Consider the following 18,142-nt stretch of genomic DNA (forward strand, 5'->3'; position numbering starts at 1 on the left):
ATACATTAAATAAGACATTTAAATGAATTGCAGGGTTGGTTGCAATGTGAAGCCAATGATGAGGGCCAAAATCTCTACCAACAAGGGCATCATGGAGGAAGCATTCACTCCATTTCATGTCAATATATTTGCCACCGAATTATCTGATATTTCTGAGAAAATCATCATGGATAAGGTGAGTTCTGTTACGGTTTTCCAGTTATTTGTTCAAGGTCAGAGGTCATCAATGTTTTATTTTACTGGCACACAACTACATAACGTACCAGTTATGAACCAATATCCTAATTTATTTGTTATGATGTGAAATATACTGTAGATTACCAAGTTTTCGCAATTAATTGAGGGGGAAGAGGGGTTGATAGGGGTTGTGTTGCATAAATTTTTAACAACAGAAAACCAACCCCTTTACCCCTGCAGGCTAGCTTGTTCATATTTTTTTTTTACATGTATTGGCCCAGTATTGAGCTTGCTACATGTATATGTTTTGTTTTTGGAATTCACTAGCTTTCATGAGTTTAATGGAATACATGTTGCTTGTATTTATAAAAAACAATATTCTGTTTCTGTGCAATTATCATAAATGGCTGGGCCAATGTAAATATTAGTATACAAAATTGGTATTTAAGGAATGAATTTAAAAGCTACCAAATTTATACGGTAAAAACTAGTTTGGGGCAGTTTATGCTTTATAAACCACAAAGCGGTTTATGAAAAAGTGTAAACTGTTCCAACGCACTTTATACCGTATACATTGGGTAGCTATTAAATTTATGATTTAAAACTTTATAACAAATAATTCATAGCTAATAATTTAATTTTCATTCATTTAGTGTCAGAAAAAAAGATGATTGCCTTTAAAAAATGACTTCAAATTGTACAAAATTTAAATGTAACATCAGCGGGATCGTTTTTGATGCAAGTCATTGTGACATAGGCAACCCGATTTATATAATATAAGTACATGTAAATTCTTTATCCAGTCAAGCATAACCAGAATTAAATTATACTGTCCTGTATCAGACACTAGACCATTGAATGATAATCCAATTACTGCTTTCTTTGTCCGCATATTTAGATTGCATTAAGCTTACTGTATAGATTACATTGATAAAGTTCTCTAAAAACTACACTAAGAATCCCCAAAATAGGACTATGCAGATTGAAATAATCATGATGTTTTGGAATATTTTTACCAAAATTGTGATGTACAGAAAAAGAGATTGGTGCAATCATGTAGCATGTGGCCACAATTGCATCTGAAACAGGGGTAGAGCTTTCTAGACATTCTAGTATTCTGAATATTGTAATTCATTCAAATTCATGCAAAAACGACTTTGTTAAGATAATTACTGTATGTTTGATGTACCTGTGCATAACTTCACACTCCAACAAATTAAACTAGCAATTTATTCAGCAGTTCAGTATTTGTAAATCTATTGGTAGTTATTCCACGACTTCTTACAACAAGGACATACAAGTACGTTTACTAAATTAGTTTTGTACTTTTAAACTATTGTTAAAGGAATTCTTTGTTGCAGGTGACGGCAGCCTCAGGAACCATGTCACATGTCAAATAAACAGGAAGTATAATCTCATGACAAACAGGAAGTTTATCTCATGACAAAGAAACTGGATGAACAGATTGGAGCTACACAAATTTGATGTGTTTCATGTATTTTAGCTTTGCATTCCATTTAGCATTGGTTACTTACAAAATACACTGACTGAACTTTATTTTTTTTTTTAATGAAGTTGTTTAGCTATTATTTTAATTTTTTTTATAGTTAGAGCATCTGAATTTCACTTGCTCATATGTGCATTTTTTTTTTTGGAAGATAACAAGATGTTTTAAAAGTTATTTTTATATCAATAGTAATGAATCTGAGAGTTATTTTTATAAAGCTGGTTTATGATCATGAGTTTTTTTTATCAAGAGGAATGTGTCTGATTGATATTGTACATGACTGCTTTGAATTTTTGTACACTATATGTTTCTTCCTTATATAAATCTACCTTAATACATATGATTTGTACATGTATGTACTGTTATCATTATACCAGGATATTACATTTTTTATTTTCTTCAATTTTTATTATGCCTTTTGCATGACCAATATGTAAACATTTTTTTACAGTGGAAAAAGAAGATATACCAGTATGTACATTAGTTTATTAAGATAATATAATACACTGTAATTTCAAAGTATTTTAACTTTTCATTGAGAGTTCTTTTTTGTTTTTTGTTTTCTAAAAATGTTAAATGAGATCAGAATGAATTTTTAACATTATATATAAACCCTTTAAATGTTTTTGGTAACTGTTGTTTTGAAAATTAATTAACATAATAAACTGGATTTTGAAAGAGCAGGGTAGCATTTCTATGAGCTTGAATAGCTAATATAATCCTTATACCCACTCATTTAACAATAAACAATGAATATTTTAAAATATCAGTGCCATGTCTGTTTACTAATCATCATTTAAGATTCAAAAGTCATCTAGTCTACTAAAAGCTTTAATTATTGCAAAGTAAATGTACAATTATGTAAAATTAAGGCATAAAATCTGGGTATAATCATTCTTGTAATGATTTTTTTTATTATATACAAGTATTCCTACACACTATTTGATTTTTTGGTCATTTTTGTCATTATAATGACAGTATTCAGTATCTCAACTGATAAAGTGTACCTTTCATCAATAAGTGTAAGGCCAATTTAACTTTGTTAACTGTTAATTGGTACCATACACTCTAATATGCAGACTTTACCCATGTTTATATATATATTGATATGAACAAAATGTTAGGTTTTTCTGATATTAGCTTCATTTTTAGGATGGTATTATTCAATATGTCAAACACTAAAAAATAAATATCAATACTTTGCATTGCTTTCTTTTTATTTTTTAGTATTTACATGTAGGAATAAATATAGTCATGGTACTTGAAGGGGGGGGGCATTTCTCAAGAACAAGCTGCTTGCCATCATATCATATATGACTCTTCTTACCAACTTATAAAGGGATGTTGTTTTTCCTAATTATGTAGGGGGGGGGGGGCTAAAGGTTATTTTTGGTTACTTTAATATATAGATTTAAAAACTGAAAATCCAGGGTGGGGGCTGTCCTTACCCCTTGCCCACTGGATTCCCTACTGGGTTGAACCAATTTCGACCAATTTTGGAATATAACATCTAGGGTAACAGGGAAAAAATGAATACAAGGGTCTCTGCCTCCCTGGGCCTGAGAGGTGTGGCCAGAACCATTATATATGATGCAATCTTCAAAAATGTTCTTTATGCTCCTGGACATAAGCAGTTAAACTTTTGGCATGATTATAATAAGGAAAGGGTCTTTAGGCCATAAAAAAATGATTAATAGTTTCTCAGGCCAAAAATTTCAAAATTCAATGTGGCAGGCAGATTTTTTTTATTTTTTTTTTTTGGAAGCAGGTGTTATACATTTTTTTTCATGTCAGTCATTCAACAAAATGATGATTTTAACTGAATCTTACTTTTTTGTTCTCTTACATTAATTAAAATATATATTCAACTTTAAATAATATTATTCCAAACAAAGTTAATTCATAAAATACTGTATGAATAAGAAATGTATTGTTTATCTAATAAAAACATCTATAATTATATCTATTAGCATTTATGAAAAGGGGAATAACTCGATTTTCTTTTTTAACTTGGAAAACTAGAAAATTGAGTTATTTCCCTTTTCAATATGTCAATAAAATTGATCAAGGCGGCAATGTTTGACCTGATGCGGCTGTGCCTGAGAAACTATTAATTTTTATTTTTGGCCTTACCAAAATTGTATAAATTTATGTCCCAGGATCCATGACTCAGGTCCTTTGGTGGTGCTAAATAATCATGTATTGAAAAACATTCCGTCTTTGAAAATCTCTACTTGTGGACATTTAGCAGGTAATCTAATATTTGGCTGGCTTTACCAAAATTGTGAAATTCATGGCCTCTGGGTTCAGACTCCAGAGTGATCATCAGCAGGCTTATTAGGCTGGTCATTGTAAAAATTTCACATCTTTGAAAATCTTCTCTTTAAAGGACATACATCTAGTGGGCAGCATGATTATATGATAATAATGATTATTTCATCCTTGACTAAAATTGTAAAATTCATGTCACCTGGTTCCAGCATTCAGGCTTCAGGTGGGGAGTAGATCAGATATGTATATAAAATACATCATACCTGTGATACTCTTCTTTATTCATGGTGTCATCTATTTGACAAACTGATTTGCATGATTATGATTTACAAGATTATTATAGTAACACAGTCTCTACCAAAATGGTAAACTTCATGCCCCTAACTGGTCTATGATTCAGACCCCACGGTATATAAGGGTCATTTATTGAAAGTAGTAAATAACATTTTTGAAAATCTTTTTCACTTACTCTTGGACATATATATGGTAAATGCAGCAAATTATTTAGCATGGATACAGTACACAACTTGCAGATGAAAACTAAAAGTTTATTTATTTATTTAGTTTAATTATTAGTTACATTTATCATTGAGTCAAATGCTAACTGACGTTTTTCATACTAATTGTTAGGCCATTATTTACAAACTGAATTGTTGACGGATTTTTCCGTTATTTCCTGATCATGACAAGGAGTACACAGTGGGTGTGACCGGTTGACAGGGGATGTTCACTCCTCCATGGCACCTGATCCCACCTCTGATGTTTTCGAGGTCCGTATTTGCTCTGCTCCTATTTTTTAATGTTTAATGGACTTTTGAACTTGAATACTGTTCATTATCTCCATATATTTCATTCAAGAATTAATGTAAACATTTTTACAAATGAATCCAAATAACTTCAATATATGCTTCCTGGCAGCTTGTAACTCTTACTGAGCAATGATTGAAACCTCCAGAATGGGACTACACTCTAGAGTTATAGGCCCATTATGTGATAAAACTGGAAACTTGGATTTCTTTGCTCTGAGAACATTTATTGCACTAGGTCTAGTCCGAGAGGCCTCCATTTTTTGGAGGATAGTTTTATCCTCTGAAATTGGAGGATAGTGATCTTACCACCTTCTGGACTTTTAAAAACAAAGGGCAGTTAACTTTTAATCAAACAAAGAACAGTATAACTTTTGTATTTATCAAAATGGTTTATAAACCTTACACTGATAATTTTCTTAACAAAAACAAGAAAAAGATTTATAACTTTATCTTGATAAATCTAGATATTAGATCACTATTAGAATATATGTGTAATTATCCTCAATCATTATATGAAAATGGGTTTCTCGTATAGTTTATGTAATTATGTAATAAATATTTATAAATGTTGATTAAACAATTTTTTTTTTTTGAAAAATCAAGTTTATTTATTTATTATTTTAATTTTATGCCTTTAAAAATCCTTAACACTTTATTTATTTATTTCTTATTAAATTTCTTTCTTATTAATTTATGTATATTATTTTTTTTTATTTATTTGTCTCTGTCAAATTATTTATCTATTCCTTCTTTATTCATTCATCCATTCCTTTATTAATTTATATATTTCTTTTGTTTATAGGGTCATATTCAAATACATTTCCTTCCATGTTTCCTCTTTTTCCTCTTTTGTAAAATAAAACAAGCATTTAAAAAGTAATTTAAAAGTATCCTTTTATTTATTTAGATGGGGGGAAATAGTAATAAGGCAATAATAATGAATATAATAATAATATGAAAATAAATTGTTAAAGATTTAGACAGAATCTCACACCCCCATCTACCAATGCATACTGTCGATAGTTTAATGTTTGAACTTTTATATACATGTAGTTGTGTATGCACTTTTCCACGGAAGTTAAGCACAAGACAGAGACTTGACCTAGTAGATTGTGGAAAGGGCTACGAATAAAGATTCAGACAGTTCTCGAGACATAAAAAAAATAAGTTCTTATCAGTATTTTCCGTACTTTGATTTGACGGGGTTTTTTTTTTTTGGCTTTCCGGAATATGCTCTTTCAATTTTTTCGTTTAGTCAGCAATGTTATGTTTCCGAGTAAAATCAGGTGATTGTGAGCATTTATTACCCGTCGTTTTGCAATGTCAGTAAATATCAGCGTTCGTTCAGAAATGTATATCAAAGTGCTTCTATTTTCTTTTTGTTTATCTGTTGCATTTTCTAAAGACACATCATACTTGGAAATTCTGAATGGCGTGCGGTCGAAAATATCCCACGTACCGAAGTGGCGAAGTGAGAGCAGTGAGGTGTCCCAGATTTTCACCCAGATCGGGAATCTGTTTACTCTCGATTCTGTCGATGTATTATTGAATGAAATTGGGGAAAATATTGGAACAGAAGACAATATCACACGCTGTATCGATGATTTAACAACAGTCTTGAACTCCATCAGGAAAAGAGAGACATGGAGCCTTCAGGGTAAGGGTGAACAATGAGATATATTATCAGGTCTGGCACAATCTCTTGATAATTAAGGCTATATAGCTTAATTCCCCCCTCGACCCCCACCCACTCCACCCCCCTCAGTGTTTTTTTTTACATGCCATATTAACAACACATTGCATATTGCATGAATGAGACTATCCAAACTCAATGTTTTACACAAAGGTGTGAAATATACCACCACATACTAAGGTGTACCATGTAAAGCAGGAAAACATGTTCTGCTTGAAGGCAATACTCACAGTGATTCATTTTGGTCTGCGTCCTGCATAAATTACGCATGAATTTTGTTTAGGACGCATTATTTCAATAAATGTGCATCCCAATGGACGCATTAAATTTATAAAATGAAAGGTATTACGCAGGTGAGTTAAGGCTAGATATAGGCATTTTTATGCAAATAATGTAATTAAAATGCCAAAGGACTATATCTATTATTTAGACAAAGTTAAAATCTATTGTCTAATACATACTTGGTACCCACGACATGAGATAGCCAGTACACATTATGACGTCATATTATGACGTCACTGTTCTGTACTACACAAGATTATAATGTATATCAACAAAAATGCTTCGGCGCAAGGGCATGCTCTATTTTATTTAACTGAAACAGGGCATATTTAGAAGCAAAATAATCCAAAGTTTGCCGGTATTGCTGCACAAATATCAGCAGCTTAGTTGTGTAATTTATATTTGTAATGTTTTAAGTTGAATAAGGGTAAAAATGAACAGTCCACTATAAGTTTCCTCACATTCCGATCAAATGAGAAAGTGCCTAGGATTTGTGCAGCAGTTTTATTAATCTATAGAATATTCTTCTTAGCATTATACAATTTTTATGTAAAAATAAATAGGGTAATCCCTTGCGTCGAAGCTGTTTTGTTGATGTGTTTTATTACCTCCAGTAGGTAAGATCAGTGACGTCATAATATGACGTCATAATGTGTACTGGCTATAACATATCGTGGGTACTAAGTATGCATAAGAAAATAAATCCACACTTTCTCTGAAATGATAAATATACCTTTTATGCGTTTTTATTACCTCATTTGCATAGAAACGCCTATACCTAGCCTTAACTCACATGCGTATTTTAAATTATTTTGGTATAATCTTCTTCAAAACTTGGCCGATATTGCATCATATCCATGTGCTAAGGCCAAATAAAAAAATATGGTTGGTTCCGGTTACCCGACCGTCCCTATTTTATACCCCCGACCCTAAACTTTTTTCCCGCCAATTTTCATATTTTTTTGATTACGCAAGAAATAGCCCAATGTTTAAGATAGATTAACTTGTAAATTATGAAATAATTTAAATCAGGATCATTTCTTTTAAACCGAAAGTAGAAAAAAAAAAGTTGATGAGGAAAAGTGAAAAACAAGACAGCTGAATTTACCTGAATAAAGTCAACTCACATAGTACCAATATATATGAGAAATGAGCTTGGAAGTATAAAGTCTTCAATGAGGCAAAAAGTTTTCATTGTAAAAATCTAAAATTTTAACAATATTAAATATATTTCCTCTGAGAGCTCTTAGCAGTACTCTATGTCTGTTTTCTAGTTTATCATTCAAAATTTATTATTAAATAAAATAAGAATAACTCTGGATAATTTCATTTATAAACATGGATTTAAAAAAGGATGTTCACCTCGAACTTTTTTTTTTACAAAAAGAAATTAATAAGATTATTAGTGTGTTTCTTATTTTTGATTTAAAAATATTTGTTTCATATTCATAACTAGGGTGTCCCTACCAATGTTGACTTGTATATTATCACACCACATCTAAACGCCACTTGCAAAGCAGTGATAGGTATTAATTAGAAAAATTTAGAAAATCATTTAAAAAAAAAAAAAAAAAAAAAAATTCCCTACCTACCTACCCTAATTTTTTTGGAGGTGTAACCGGAACCACACATATTTTTTTGTTTGGCCTAAGAGATATGCATGAGTGATTTGAACAGGTATATGTATAAGGTTGCCAACAACAGGTCCGATTTCACACTTCACTGTTAAATTGCAATTAACAATGAAACAATTATCAGAAAAAGAAAGTTCAATTTTGTCTGCTGTTGAACATTTCTGAAGTGTATACTATACATTTGTATTTTAGCTGTAACCTGAATCATCTTTAATTATTTTTTCCTTAGACGCTAATAAGTATTTGATCTTTCTTCTTTCTGGCTATTTTTCTTTTTTTTTTTTTCAAAGAAAACTTTCTTTACTTCATTCAATAGAACAACTGGTCTGCTTCTGTGCATTTTATGACAGATACAAATTGTTTGTGAAATCATATCTACAATCTAAAATAGAACCAAGGTGCACAGTTGACAATATATTATTTACATTCCACAAAATCATTTATTCTTATTTCAAATTGTAGTAATTATAGTATGAACCACTCACAGCTTCAATAAAACAACTGCTCTTTCAGAGAAACCCTTTTCTATTTCACCAGAATTTCCTTTGTAATATCTAATATACGGTACCATTGAGTACCCTTGATTTTGGACCCATTGGTTTTGGCATGGGACTCATTGTTGTCATTAAGAGGGGTCCTTTGGACTCATAATAACCATTTTCAAAGTGAATCACTGTACTCAGTAAATCACCAGTACAGAGGAGGATAGGGAATCCATGATAGTCCATGCAGCTAGTGATAACATATTCAACACAGTATATATGTATTTTCATGATATCAAACATAATTGTGTGCAAATTGCAAATTTAACTTTGAATAGTTCATGTATAATTTCAGGTCTCCACATGGTCATATAGTAACTTTGTTTTCAGTCATGAAAATACTGAAAAATTTTTTTCAAGCTTTACCTGAAGACGAATTACCTTAAGACAGTTTTATTGTTTTAGGAATGTGTCTTGATCAGTTTGATAAGTTGATTTGCTGATGGAAACTTTTATTAATGCCAATTAACACTGAATTTAATTCTTTTTAGTTCTAGATTCCTTTGGCAAGATTCAACCTGGAATACTTATGGCAAACTTTCACAGTCCAGGATTTTATGATGAATGTAAAAATGTTGGAGAGCAGATTCCACAAAATGTGACATTCATCAGCCAGTATTGTTCCCTCAATGTCCCAACAACAATGGGTGGTGCACAAGTAAGCCTATTAAAGAATTATAAGTATATCATGATGAAAACTATGTGCATTATGAAGTAAATAGTCCAGAAAATGCTCATTGTTAGAAACAAAATGAAGAATCAGAAATTAAATACACGATATATCTTGACGTATAGGGTAGACAGGTCTTTCAAAATCTGTCAGTACACAGTACTTTCACCAGGCTGAAATCATGATTGTACCAGCCAAAAGTTTTGATGGAGAGCAAAATCAATAACATTTTTAATTAAAATTGCTTCCACAAGGTACCACCTATTTTTGTTAAAGTACTGCCTGTTTCTAATCTTTCTGAAAGCCTTGGGTAGGGATATACAGTTGAACTTCATTATCTCCGACTTCAAATCTCTAATACGATTGATATATTTCACAGTAAGATAAAAGTCCAAATTGCTTTTTCTTTATGTATTTTAACCTCAATATCTTGAATCATCAGATATCTGTAAAAAATTTTCTGGGTCCTTTGGGTTCCATATAATAAGGTTTGATTGTAGCTAATTTTTGTTTGATCATATATATATTTATGTACATTTTGAAAAAATTCTAAAGAATTTTACAGTTTGATAAACAGTATACCCATGAATAAAATCTCAAAAGTCTATTGCAGTTACTGTAGTAAGTAGCAGATTTGTGTGTTTTATGTTGTCATTCTATCCAATAGCCGATTTACATTTGTCTTTGAATTTACCATGTAAAATTACTGTTCATGTCAGATATCAATTTATTAATACTAATATTATTATAAGTATATACATGTATTGAGAGATAAATTTTAAGTTTATTAGAATGATTCCTGCAAGGAATACTGCATGTCTCTTATTTTTTCTTTCATTTTTACAACCTGAATAACAAAGTAGGTTTGTAGTATTGTCTGCGGAGAGTGATTGAGTGCCATAATTTTGTACACTTTTAGCGAAAACAAAGATGTTGAGAAATATTTTTATATATATTATACATGCCTGAAATCAAATTTAAATCTTAAGTGTAAATTTTATTTAAATTGATTATTTAAATAAATAATAAAGCTCAACTGTAGTAATGCATCGTGATATGTATCATCTGTTTTCAGTTTCCATTTTCATTTGGGCTTTGTATGTCAGAGAGTTGTTCAGAAAGAGATCTGGACATGTTGATCTATTTAGGTAAGTATACATTTACAGTTATTATCATTACTTTTACAAGCATATATCTGTAGAAACATAATATGACTGGAACAGCAAGATGAAATTCCTCACCTCCTGAAATGTGATTTAAATCTGTAATACAAAGATTTTTGAACTCTTTAATCAAATAACAGACAAGTTTGCATATTTACTTCATTAGGTCATAAATAAGGTGTAAGGTAATTATCTTCTTTCATTGCACTTTCAATACATACATATATAAATTAGAAAATTCAGAAATTACCCATTACCAAAATGAAATGCAAATTATAAAGTCAATCTTATCCTTTCACTGCAAATCCATTAATATGCTTATTCACAAATTCTATGCAATAAGTTATTATCATTATTTCATTCTTATTCATTTACAAAATTAACCCAGTGTCAATTTTAAGAATTGAAAAAAATTGACTTTATACTAAAGTTAAGCTTTAAATAACTTATTTTGCATTATAATTTCTTTGTCATAAATAACATAAGACATTCAAACAAATTGAATAGCATGCATGTGCATGTTAAAAATACTGAATTTGAATGCACAGTCTGTGTGAATTATATGATGACAATGTCCATTTTTTGAGTGCAGTGCTAAAGATATACTTGATCATTAAATGCTTACATAATTTACATTCACTTGATGATACACTGTTTTACCGCCTGGTACTCGAAATTCATTTTTAGCTCACCATGACAAAGTCTGAAAGTCTTAAATATGCCATACCCTTGGCTAAGGCTAAGGTTAAGGTTTTTGGAGCAAATTTTTTTAAACAAGTAAATGATGTGCCCTATATTGATCATGATGTATCCAGAATTCAATGTTTTGTAGTACCTTGTCAGGTTTCAGATGCTGCATTTTCACTCAGTATTTTCCAGAAGAATGACCAAGTTCATGTTTTGGTGACTATACTTGCATGAATGATGCATTTAGGAATGCTATCAACCAGACTTGCTTTTGATGCTGGATCTGACCTTCATTTTTTTAGATGAGTGACCAGGTTAAACATTTTAGGGAAGGTTCATTCCGAGTAATTATAATCCTTATGGTGACCAAACTTGCATGGACAATGCATTATGCATCAATGGATGCACACTATTACACTTGCTTTGGATGCTAGGTCTGACTTGCAAGTTGAGCTTTTATTTTTTTTTCTTTGATTGCCTGTGTTTTAATTGAGTTAGCATTGTGATGTCACATTTTGCATTTACTTGTGTAATGATATAGGCTGTGGATATCAGCCTGCGTAGCTGAGTTGGTAGTGTACCTGACTAGTGATGCAGGGGTCCTAGGTTTCATTCCTGGTCCAGCCATATATTTTTCTCCTTCCCAGTTACATAATTTGGTGCTGTTGACCTTCCCTTGACTAGCAGGTAAAAGTACTGCCAAATAAAAACTTGGGTTGTGTCTTTGAGGGTGAAGGCTATTCAAAGAGGGAGGAAGTAATGGTTTGGGCTGTGGATACTGTCCTGGTTAGCTCAGTTGGTAGAGCACCTGACTAGTGATGCAGGGGTCCCAGGTTCGATTTCTGGTTCATCCACACATTTTCTCCTTTCCTATTACCGGTAGTGTTACACTTAAATGTGCAAGTTATTTTCATAACTTTGGAATGTACATTCAGTATAATTACATTTTTTGAATAGTTCTCATTTTCAAAATTTCATGCTGATGAAATATCTTTTGATCTAGTAACATCAAAAGGGGATTGGATCACCCTTTTATTAACTAAATACTTGAGCCATTACAGATTCAAATGATCTTTTAAATTCCCAACAAAGTTTGTCCATTAGTCTGTCTGTCCATGTGTCTATGAATGAACTTTAAGCTTCCACATTTTCAGCTTCATTTCTAGAACCGTTTCACCTATTTTAACTAAACTGGGTTCAAACACTCTTTTATGAGAAAATTCAAGTTATTTTGTTTCAATGAAATGGCAAGTTTCAACCAGTTCAAGAAAAGCATTAAATAGACACTGGTAATTTTCGTCCTGTCTTATTTTTGCCCTTTAACACTTGCAAACAACAATTTTGCCTCATTTTAAATTTACACAGTCACAGCTGTGTTTAAAAGTAAATGCTGTCTTCTTTGACCTTCCCCCCTTCATTTCAATTTTTTTTCAAATTTGTATACCAGTACTTATGACAAGGGTGTGAAAATAAGATGGGGACAAAAATTCCCTGTATACAGTACGATAACATTTATCAAAGCTAGCTTCATTTTGTAGAGTTGAATTATGGCTCCTGCAAGAAATATTTGAGAAACAATTTTAAGTCACAAAGCACCGCAAAACTATTGTCAAATAAATAGCATTCTCTTGTTTTGTGCATTGAAGGTTGTTCAGGACATGCCCCCAACCTAAAAATATGTACAAATTAAGACTGGTACAGAGAAAATTCTTGTGTATTTAGCATGAATTGCCCCACAAATGTAGATTTCCATGTTTGATACAGTACTAGTTTATGAATTATGATTTTCATCCCATTGTGTATCCTAGACAGGGATCTAGAGTAGAGGTTTGATATTTGGAATAGGAATTTAAAAAAAATAATTTCTTGAAGAAATCTTTCTTCTTTTAATTAAAAAAACATTTAAATCAAACCCTGATTTTTAGTTCTTCTGAGCCAAAGGCTCAAAGAGCTAATGCTATGGCCATTTGTGCGGTGTGCGGTGTGCGTAAACTTTTTAGAATATGGGCCATAACTCAAGAACCCCTTGGCCAATTATTGTCAAATTTGTCACAGGGTATCCTTGGCCCAAGGGTTCCCTTTTATACTAAAACTGGGGTTGTGACCCTTTAACAAGGGGAGATAATTAGGAAAATAGAAACAAAAGTACTGGTTGCTAAAAAATCTTCTTCTCAAGAACCACTGGGCAGATTATCACCAAACTTACACAAAAGGATGAGGATATGTTGTAAATTAAAATTTGCACGGGGATTTACCCTGGGGCAAAGGGCGTGGTCTCAAGGTCACTTCAAAGTTGACCAAAAATTACATTTTATTAAAATGTTGATATTTTGCTTACTATAAGGACAAGGATCATCAAATCTTGTCAGTTGATGCATCTAAGGACCTCATATCATGTTGACTCAAAAGTAGGTTACAGTGACCTACTTTTTAAATTTTGCGGCCATTCTTTTTCAAAATGATTTAGAGGCATATTTTGAACAATTTAAGGCCTATGATCATCAAACTTTGTCAGTTGATGCATCTTGGGTCCTCAAAGTACGTCAACTAAAAAGTAGGTCACCTTGACCTACTTTTTGAATTTTATGGCTAATCTTTTTTAAAACAATTAAGGTCATTAATTCGAATACGGGGAGGCTTAGAATCATTAAATCTAGTAAGATGATGCATCTTGGGGCCATAAAACATATTTATTAAAAAGTAGGTCACAGTGACCTACTTTTTGAACTTTGCAGGCATTCGATTTCAAAGCGTTTTAGAGGCATAATTTGGACATTTTAAGTCCTATGATCATAAAACTTTGTAAGTTGATGCATCTTGGGTCCTCAAAAAAGGTCAACTGAAAAGTAGGTCACCTACTTTTCAATTTATATGACTATAATTAAATATTTCAGGTACTAATTGGCTTAGAATCATCAAACTTTGTCAGTTGATGCATCTTGGGTCTTCGGAGTAGGTCGACTAAAAAGTAGGTCACAGTGACCTACTTTTGAAAATTTATTGCATTAATTAAATATTTCGGGTACTAATTGGCTTAGAATCATCAAACTTTGTCAGTTGATGCATCTTGGGTCTTTGGAGTAGGTCGACTAAAAAGTAGGTCACAGTGACCTACTTTTGAAAATTTATGGCCATAATTAAATATTTCGGGTACTAATTGGCTTAGAATCATCAAACTTTGTCAGTTGATGCATCTTGGGTCTTCAGAGTAGATCGGCTAAAAAGTAGGTCACAGTGACCTACTTTTGAAAATTTATGGCTTTAATTAAATATTTCGGGTACTAATTGGCTTAGAATCATAAAACTTTGTCAGTTTAGGTGTCATGGGTCCTCGGAGTACAACAACTGAAAAGTAGGTCACGGTGACCTACTTTTGAAAATTTATGGCTTTAATCAAATATTTCGGGTACTAATTGGCTTAGAATCATTAAACTTTGTCAGTTGATGCGTCTTGGGTCCTCGGAGTACAACAACTGAAAAATAGGTCACGGTGACCTACTTTTGAAATTTTATGGCTGTATTTAATATTTTCAGGAATTATTTGGCTTAGAATCGTCAAAATTTGTCAGTTGATGCATCTTTGGTCCTCGGAGTAGGTTGACTGAAAAGTAGGTCACTGTGACCTACTTTTGAAAATTTATGGCTATAATTAAATATTTTGGGTACTTATTGGCTAGAATCATCAAACTTTGTCGTCGATGTATCTTTGGTCCTCGGAGTACAGCAACTGAAAAGTAGGTCACGGTGACCTGACCTACTTTTGAAAATTTATGGCTTTAATTAAATATTACAGGTACTAATTGGCTTAGAATCATCAAACTTTGTCAGTTGATGCATCTTGGGTCCTTGGAGTAAAACAATTGAAAAGTAGGTCACTTTGACCTACTTATAAAATTTTATGATTATAATTTTAAAAAATATTTTAGGTATTAATTGGCTTAGAACCATCAAACTTAGTTGATGGGTCCTCAGAGAATGACAAGTGATAAGTAGGTCACCATGACCAACTCTCAGGTACTAATTGGCTTAGAATCATCTTGGGTTCTCAGAGTGTGAATTGGAATTTCAAGGGTTTATGTAAATATACAGGATACTTCGAGGCTTCAAATAGAAGTGATAGGTTGTACAGTTTATCAGAAGAGCGATTCAAGGCCCATGGGCCTCTTGTTTAAAACTGGTATAAAAACTACCTGAAAATCATGAGAGTGAGAGACCTTAGTTGCTTCTGTCTAAACTTAGAAGGAGGTTATGATTCACTCATCTGTCAGACCTGTCTTTGTCTGTAGACAGAATGCATCTGAACAGAAAGAGGTTACGTTTAACTGATTCTGTCTATGTCTGTCTGTTTACAGGACATATCTGAACAGAAGGAGGTTATATTTAACTTTGTCTGTCAGACCTGTCTATGTCTGTCTGTTTACAGGACATATCTGAACAGAAGGAGGTTATATTTAACTGTGTCTGTCAGACCTGTCTGTGTCTGTCTGTTTACAGGTAGTATCTGTAAAGAAGGAGGTTATGTTTAACTGTGTCTGTCAGATCTGTCTGTGTCTGTCTGTTTACAGGTAGTATCTGTATAGAAGGAGGTTATGTTTAACTGTGTCTGTCAGATCTGTCTGTTTCTGTCTGTTTACAGGTAGTATCTGTAAAGAAGGAGGTTATGTTTAACTGTGTCTGTCAGATCTGTCTGTGTCTGTCTGTTTACAGGTAGTACCTGTATAGAAGGAGGTTATGTTTAACTGTGTTTTTATCAGACTTGTCTATGTCTGTTTGCAGGATGTATCTGATCAGAAGTAGGTTATGTTTAACTGTGTTTGTCTATCTATCCTGTGTTTGTCAGTCTATCCAATGTATGTCTGTCTATCCAGTGTATGTCTGTGTATTTACAGGATGTATCTTTTGTAACAAACATCAAATGTCTTTTAGTTATCTAAGATAATTTTACATGTTTTCAGATTCAGATAAATATGGATAGAAATCTGTGAAATATATATTAAAAATATAGAAATATAAAATCTATAAATATAGTAGAACAGTCCACACTAAAAAATTTCACAAAAGAGCATATCTATAAATCAATGCAGCATTCGACATCAACCCCGATACAAACGTTATGCACACAAGGACAAACTAACCCACCCACTCATACACATATGCATATTACTATATCCCCTCCAACTCCGTTGTGATGGAATAATAAAGAGAATGTGAAGGATGAAAGTTAAAGTGAGTCATCCCACTGTTACATAGCAGCTATCTTTGTTTCAGACTATATACATATTATATTTGACAATTCTTTTGCAGCCATGGACTTACTTTCCTTGAATATTTCTATCCAACCTTATGTGACCTGTCAGAAAAATCATTTAGAGTTTGATTTCAAAGCTGTGGCAGCAATGTATGTATTGAGAAGTATTTTTACCACTGCATGGACCAAGTTGGTTTGAAGTCAAGGGTCAATTGCTTACATGTACATGACTGTATCACATATATACATTAGATACATATACTCTTTAGCATCTTGTAAATAAGTACATAATTATATTAAATAATGAATACAATTTAATGAGACTTTTCCTTTTTAGCAATTGACCATTGGATTCTAATGAACATGTTCATGTCCTGATTCCAAATTAATTTCAAATGAATCAACTTTTCTGAGTTTTCATAGCTCAAGTGTTATAAATATATTTTTAAGAATAATATGAGTAGCATTCTTTTCGCCTTCATATAGGGTATTTGCTGGGTTCTTTCTTCTCTTGATTATTATTTCAACCTTACTGGACATTTTGTCCTCATGGATGGCCAACAATAAAATTTTTGAGACCAAATCAACCAGTGCCAATGGAGAAGTGCTTCACTATGCTCACAGGATTGGCACAGAAGAGACTCCACTCTTAGGTTCACCAACAACTGAGCTTGCTAAAGTCAATCCAATGTCAGGTACATGTACTTTATGGAAGGACTTTTAAATTTCTTAAAAAAAAAAAAAACATTTCTATTAAAGGTGCTTGGACACAGATTTGTTGTTAACATTTTCTCAAATTTTCTGAATAATTTCATGACTTATATGTTGCTATAGCATTTCATACTATAATATAATAAAATTCTTATTTCATCTCGAAGTTACTAAAACTTCAAATTTCTGGACGCGTTTGATTGACACATCCTTGCACTTTCACAAATTTTAATTTTATTCTTAATACTTAAGAAAAGTGGCAATTTTGTTGTGTATTAATGAAAAATATTAAAACTATAATCCAAAAAAATTCAGAGTAGAAATGTTCAAAAGCAAAACCCACTCACAGTATTGTCAGTCCGTGCTCAGTAGTGTGTGCAGACTTTAACAATTGAACACACCCGGTGAATCATAAACATTAACAATAACAGAGCTCGTGCCCTGTTTACAAAAGCAGTTTACATTTCACGGGTGTATTCAATTTGTTAAACTCTGTACACAACACTGAGCACGGGATGACGATATTAGTGAGGGGGTTTGCTTTCGCATATTTCTACTCTGAATTTTCTGGATTATAGATGTAATGTTTTTCATTAATACACAACAAAATCGCTTCTTTTCTTAAATATTAGGATAAAGATAAAATTTGTGAAAGTGCAAGGATGTGTTAATCAAACGCGTCCCGGAATTCGTAGTTCAAATAATTTCCAGATAAAATAAGTTTTTAATTATATTTTCGTGTGAAATG

General features: G+C 32.1%; 2 protein-coding genes across 3 annotated transcripts in view; both read left to right on the plus strand.

Moving 5' to 3' along the window:
- LOC133173673 (uncharacterized) overlaps window positions 1-2,892 on the plus strand; it is an 8,429-nt gene extending 5,537 nt beyond the window's left edge. For both annotated transcript variants that reach the window (XM_061308661.1, XM_061308662.1), the window contains 2 exons: window positions 34-175; window positions 1,539-2,892. In XM_061308661.1, the coding sequence (XP_061164645.1) occupies window positions 34-175; window positions 1,539-1,577 (181 nt within the window). In that variant the 3' untranslated portion in view covers window positions 1,578-2,892. The remainder of the gene's footprint in view (window positions 1-33; window positions 176-1,538) is intronic.
- A 3,180-nt stretch (window positions 2,893-6,072) lies between these two features.
- LOC133173180 (nose resistant to fluoxetine protein 6-like) overlaps window positions 6,073-18,142 on the plus strand; it is a 28,164-nt gene continuing 16,094 nt past the window's right edge. Inside the window, exons 1-5 of the mRNA XM_061308131.1 lie at window positions 6,073-6,421; window positions 9,407-9,573; window positions 10,661-10,733; window positions 16,740-16,833; window positions 17,170-17,378. Of these exons, the coding sequence (XP_061164115.1) occupies window positions 6,085-6,421; window positions 9,407-9,573; window positions 10,661-10,733; window positions 16,740-16,833; window positions 17,170-17,378 (880 nt within the window). The 5' untranslated portion in view covers window positions 6,073-6,084. The remainder of the gene's footprint in view (window positions 6,422-9,406; window positions 9,574-10,660; window positions 10,734-16,739; window positions 16,834-17,169; window positions 17,379-18,142) is intronic.

The sequence above is a fragment of the Saccostrea echinata genome, unplaced genomic scaffold, assembly GCF_033153115.1.
Source record: "Saccostrea echinata isolate AGI-Se365-2 ecotype Australia unplaced genomic scaffold, CSIRO_AGI_Sech_v1 ptg000056l, whole genome shotgun sequence".
NCBI classification, from domain to species: domain Eukaryota; kingdom Metazoa; phylum Mollusca; class Bivalvia; order Ostreida; family Ostreidae; genus Saccostrea; species Saccostrea echinata.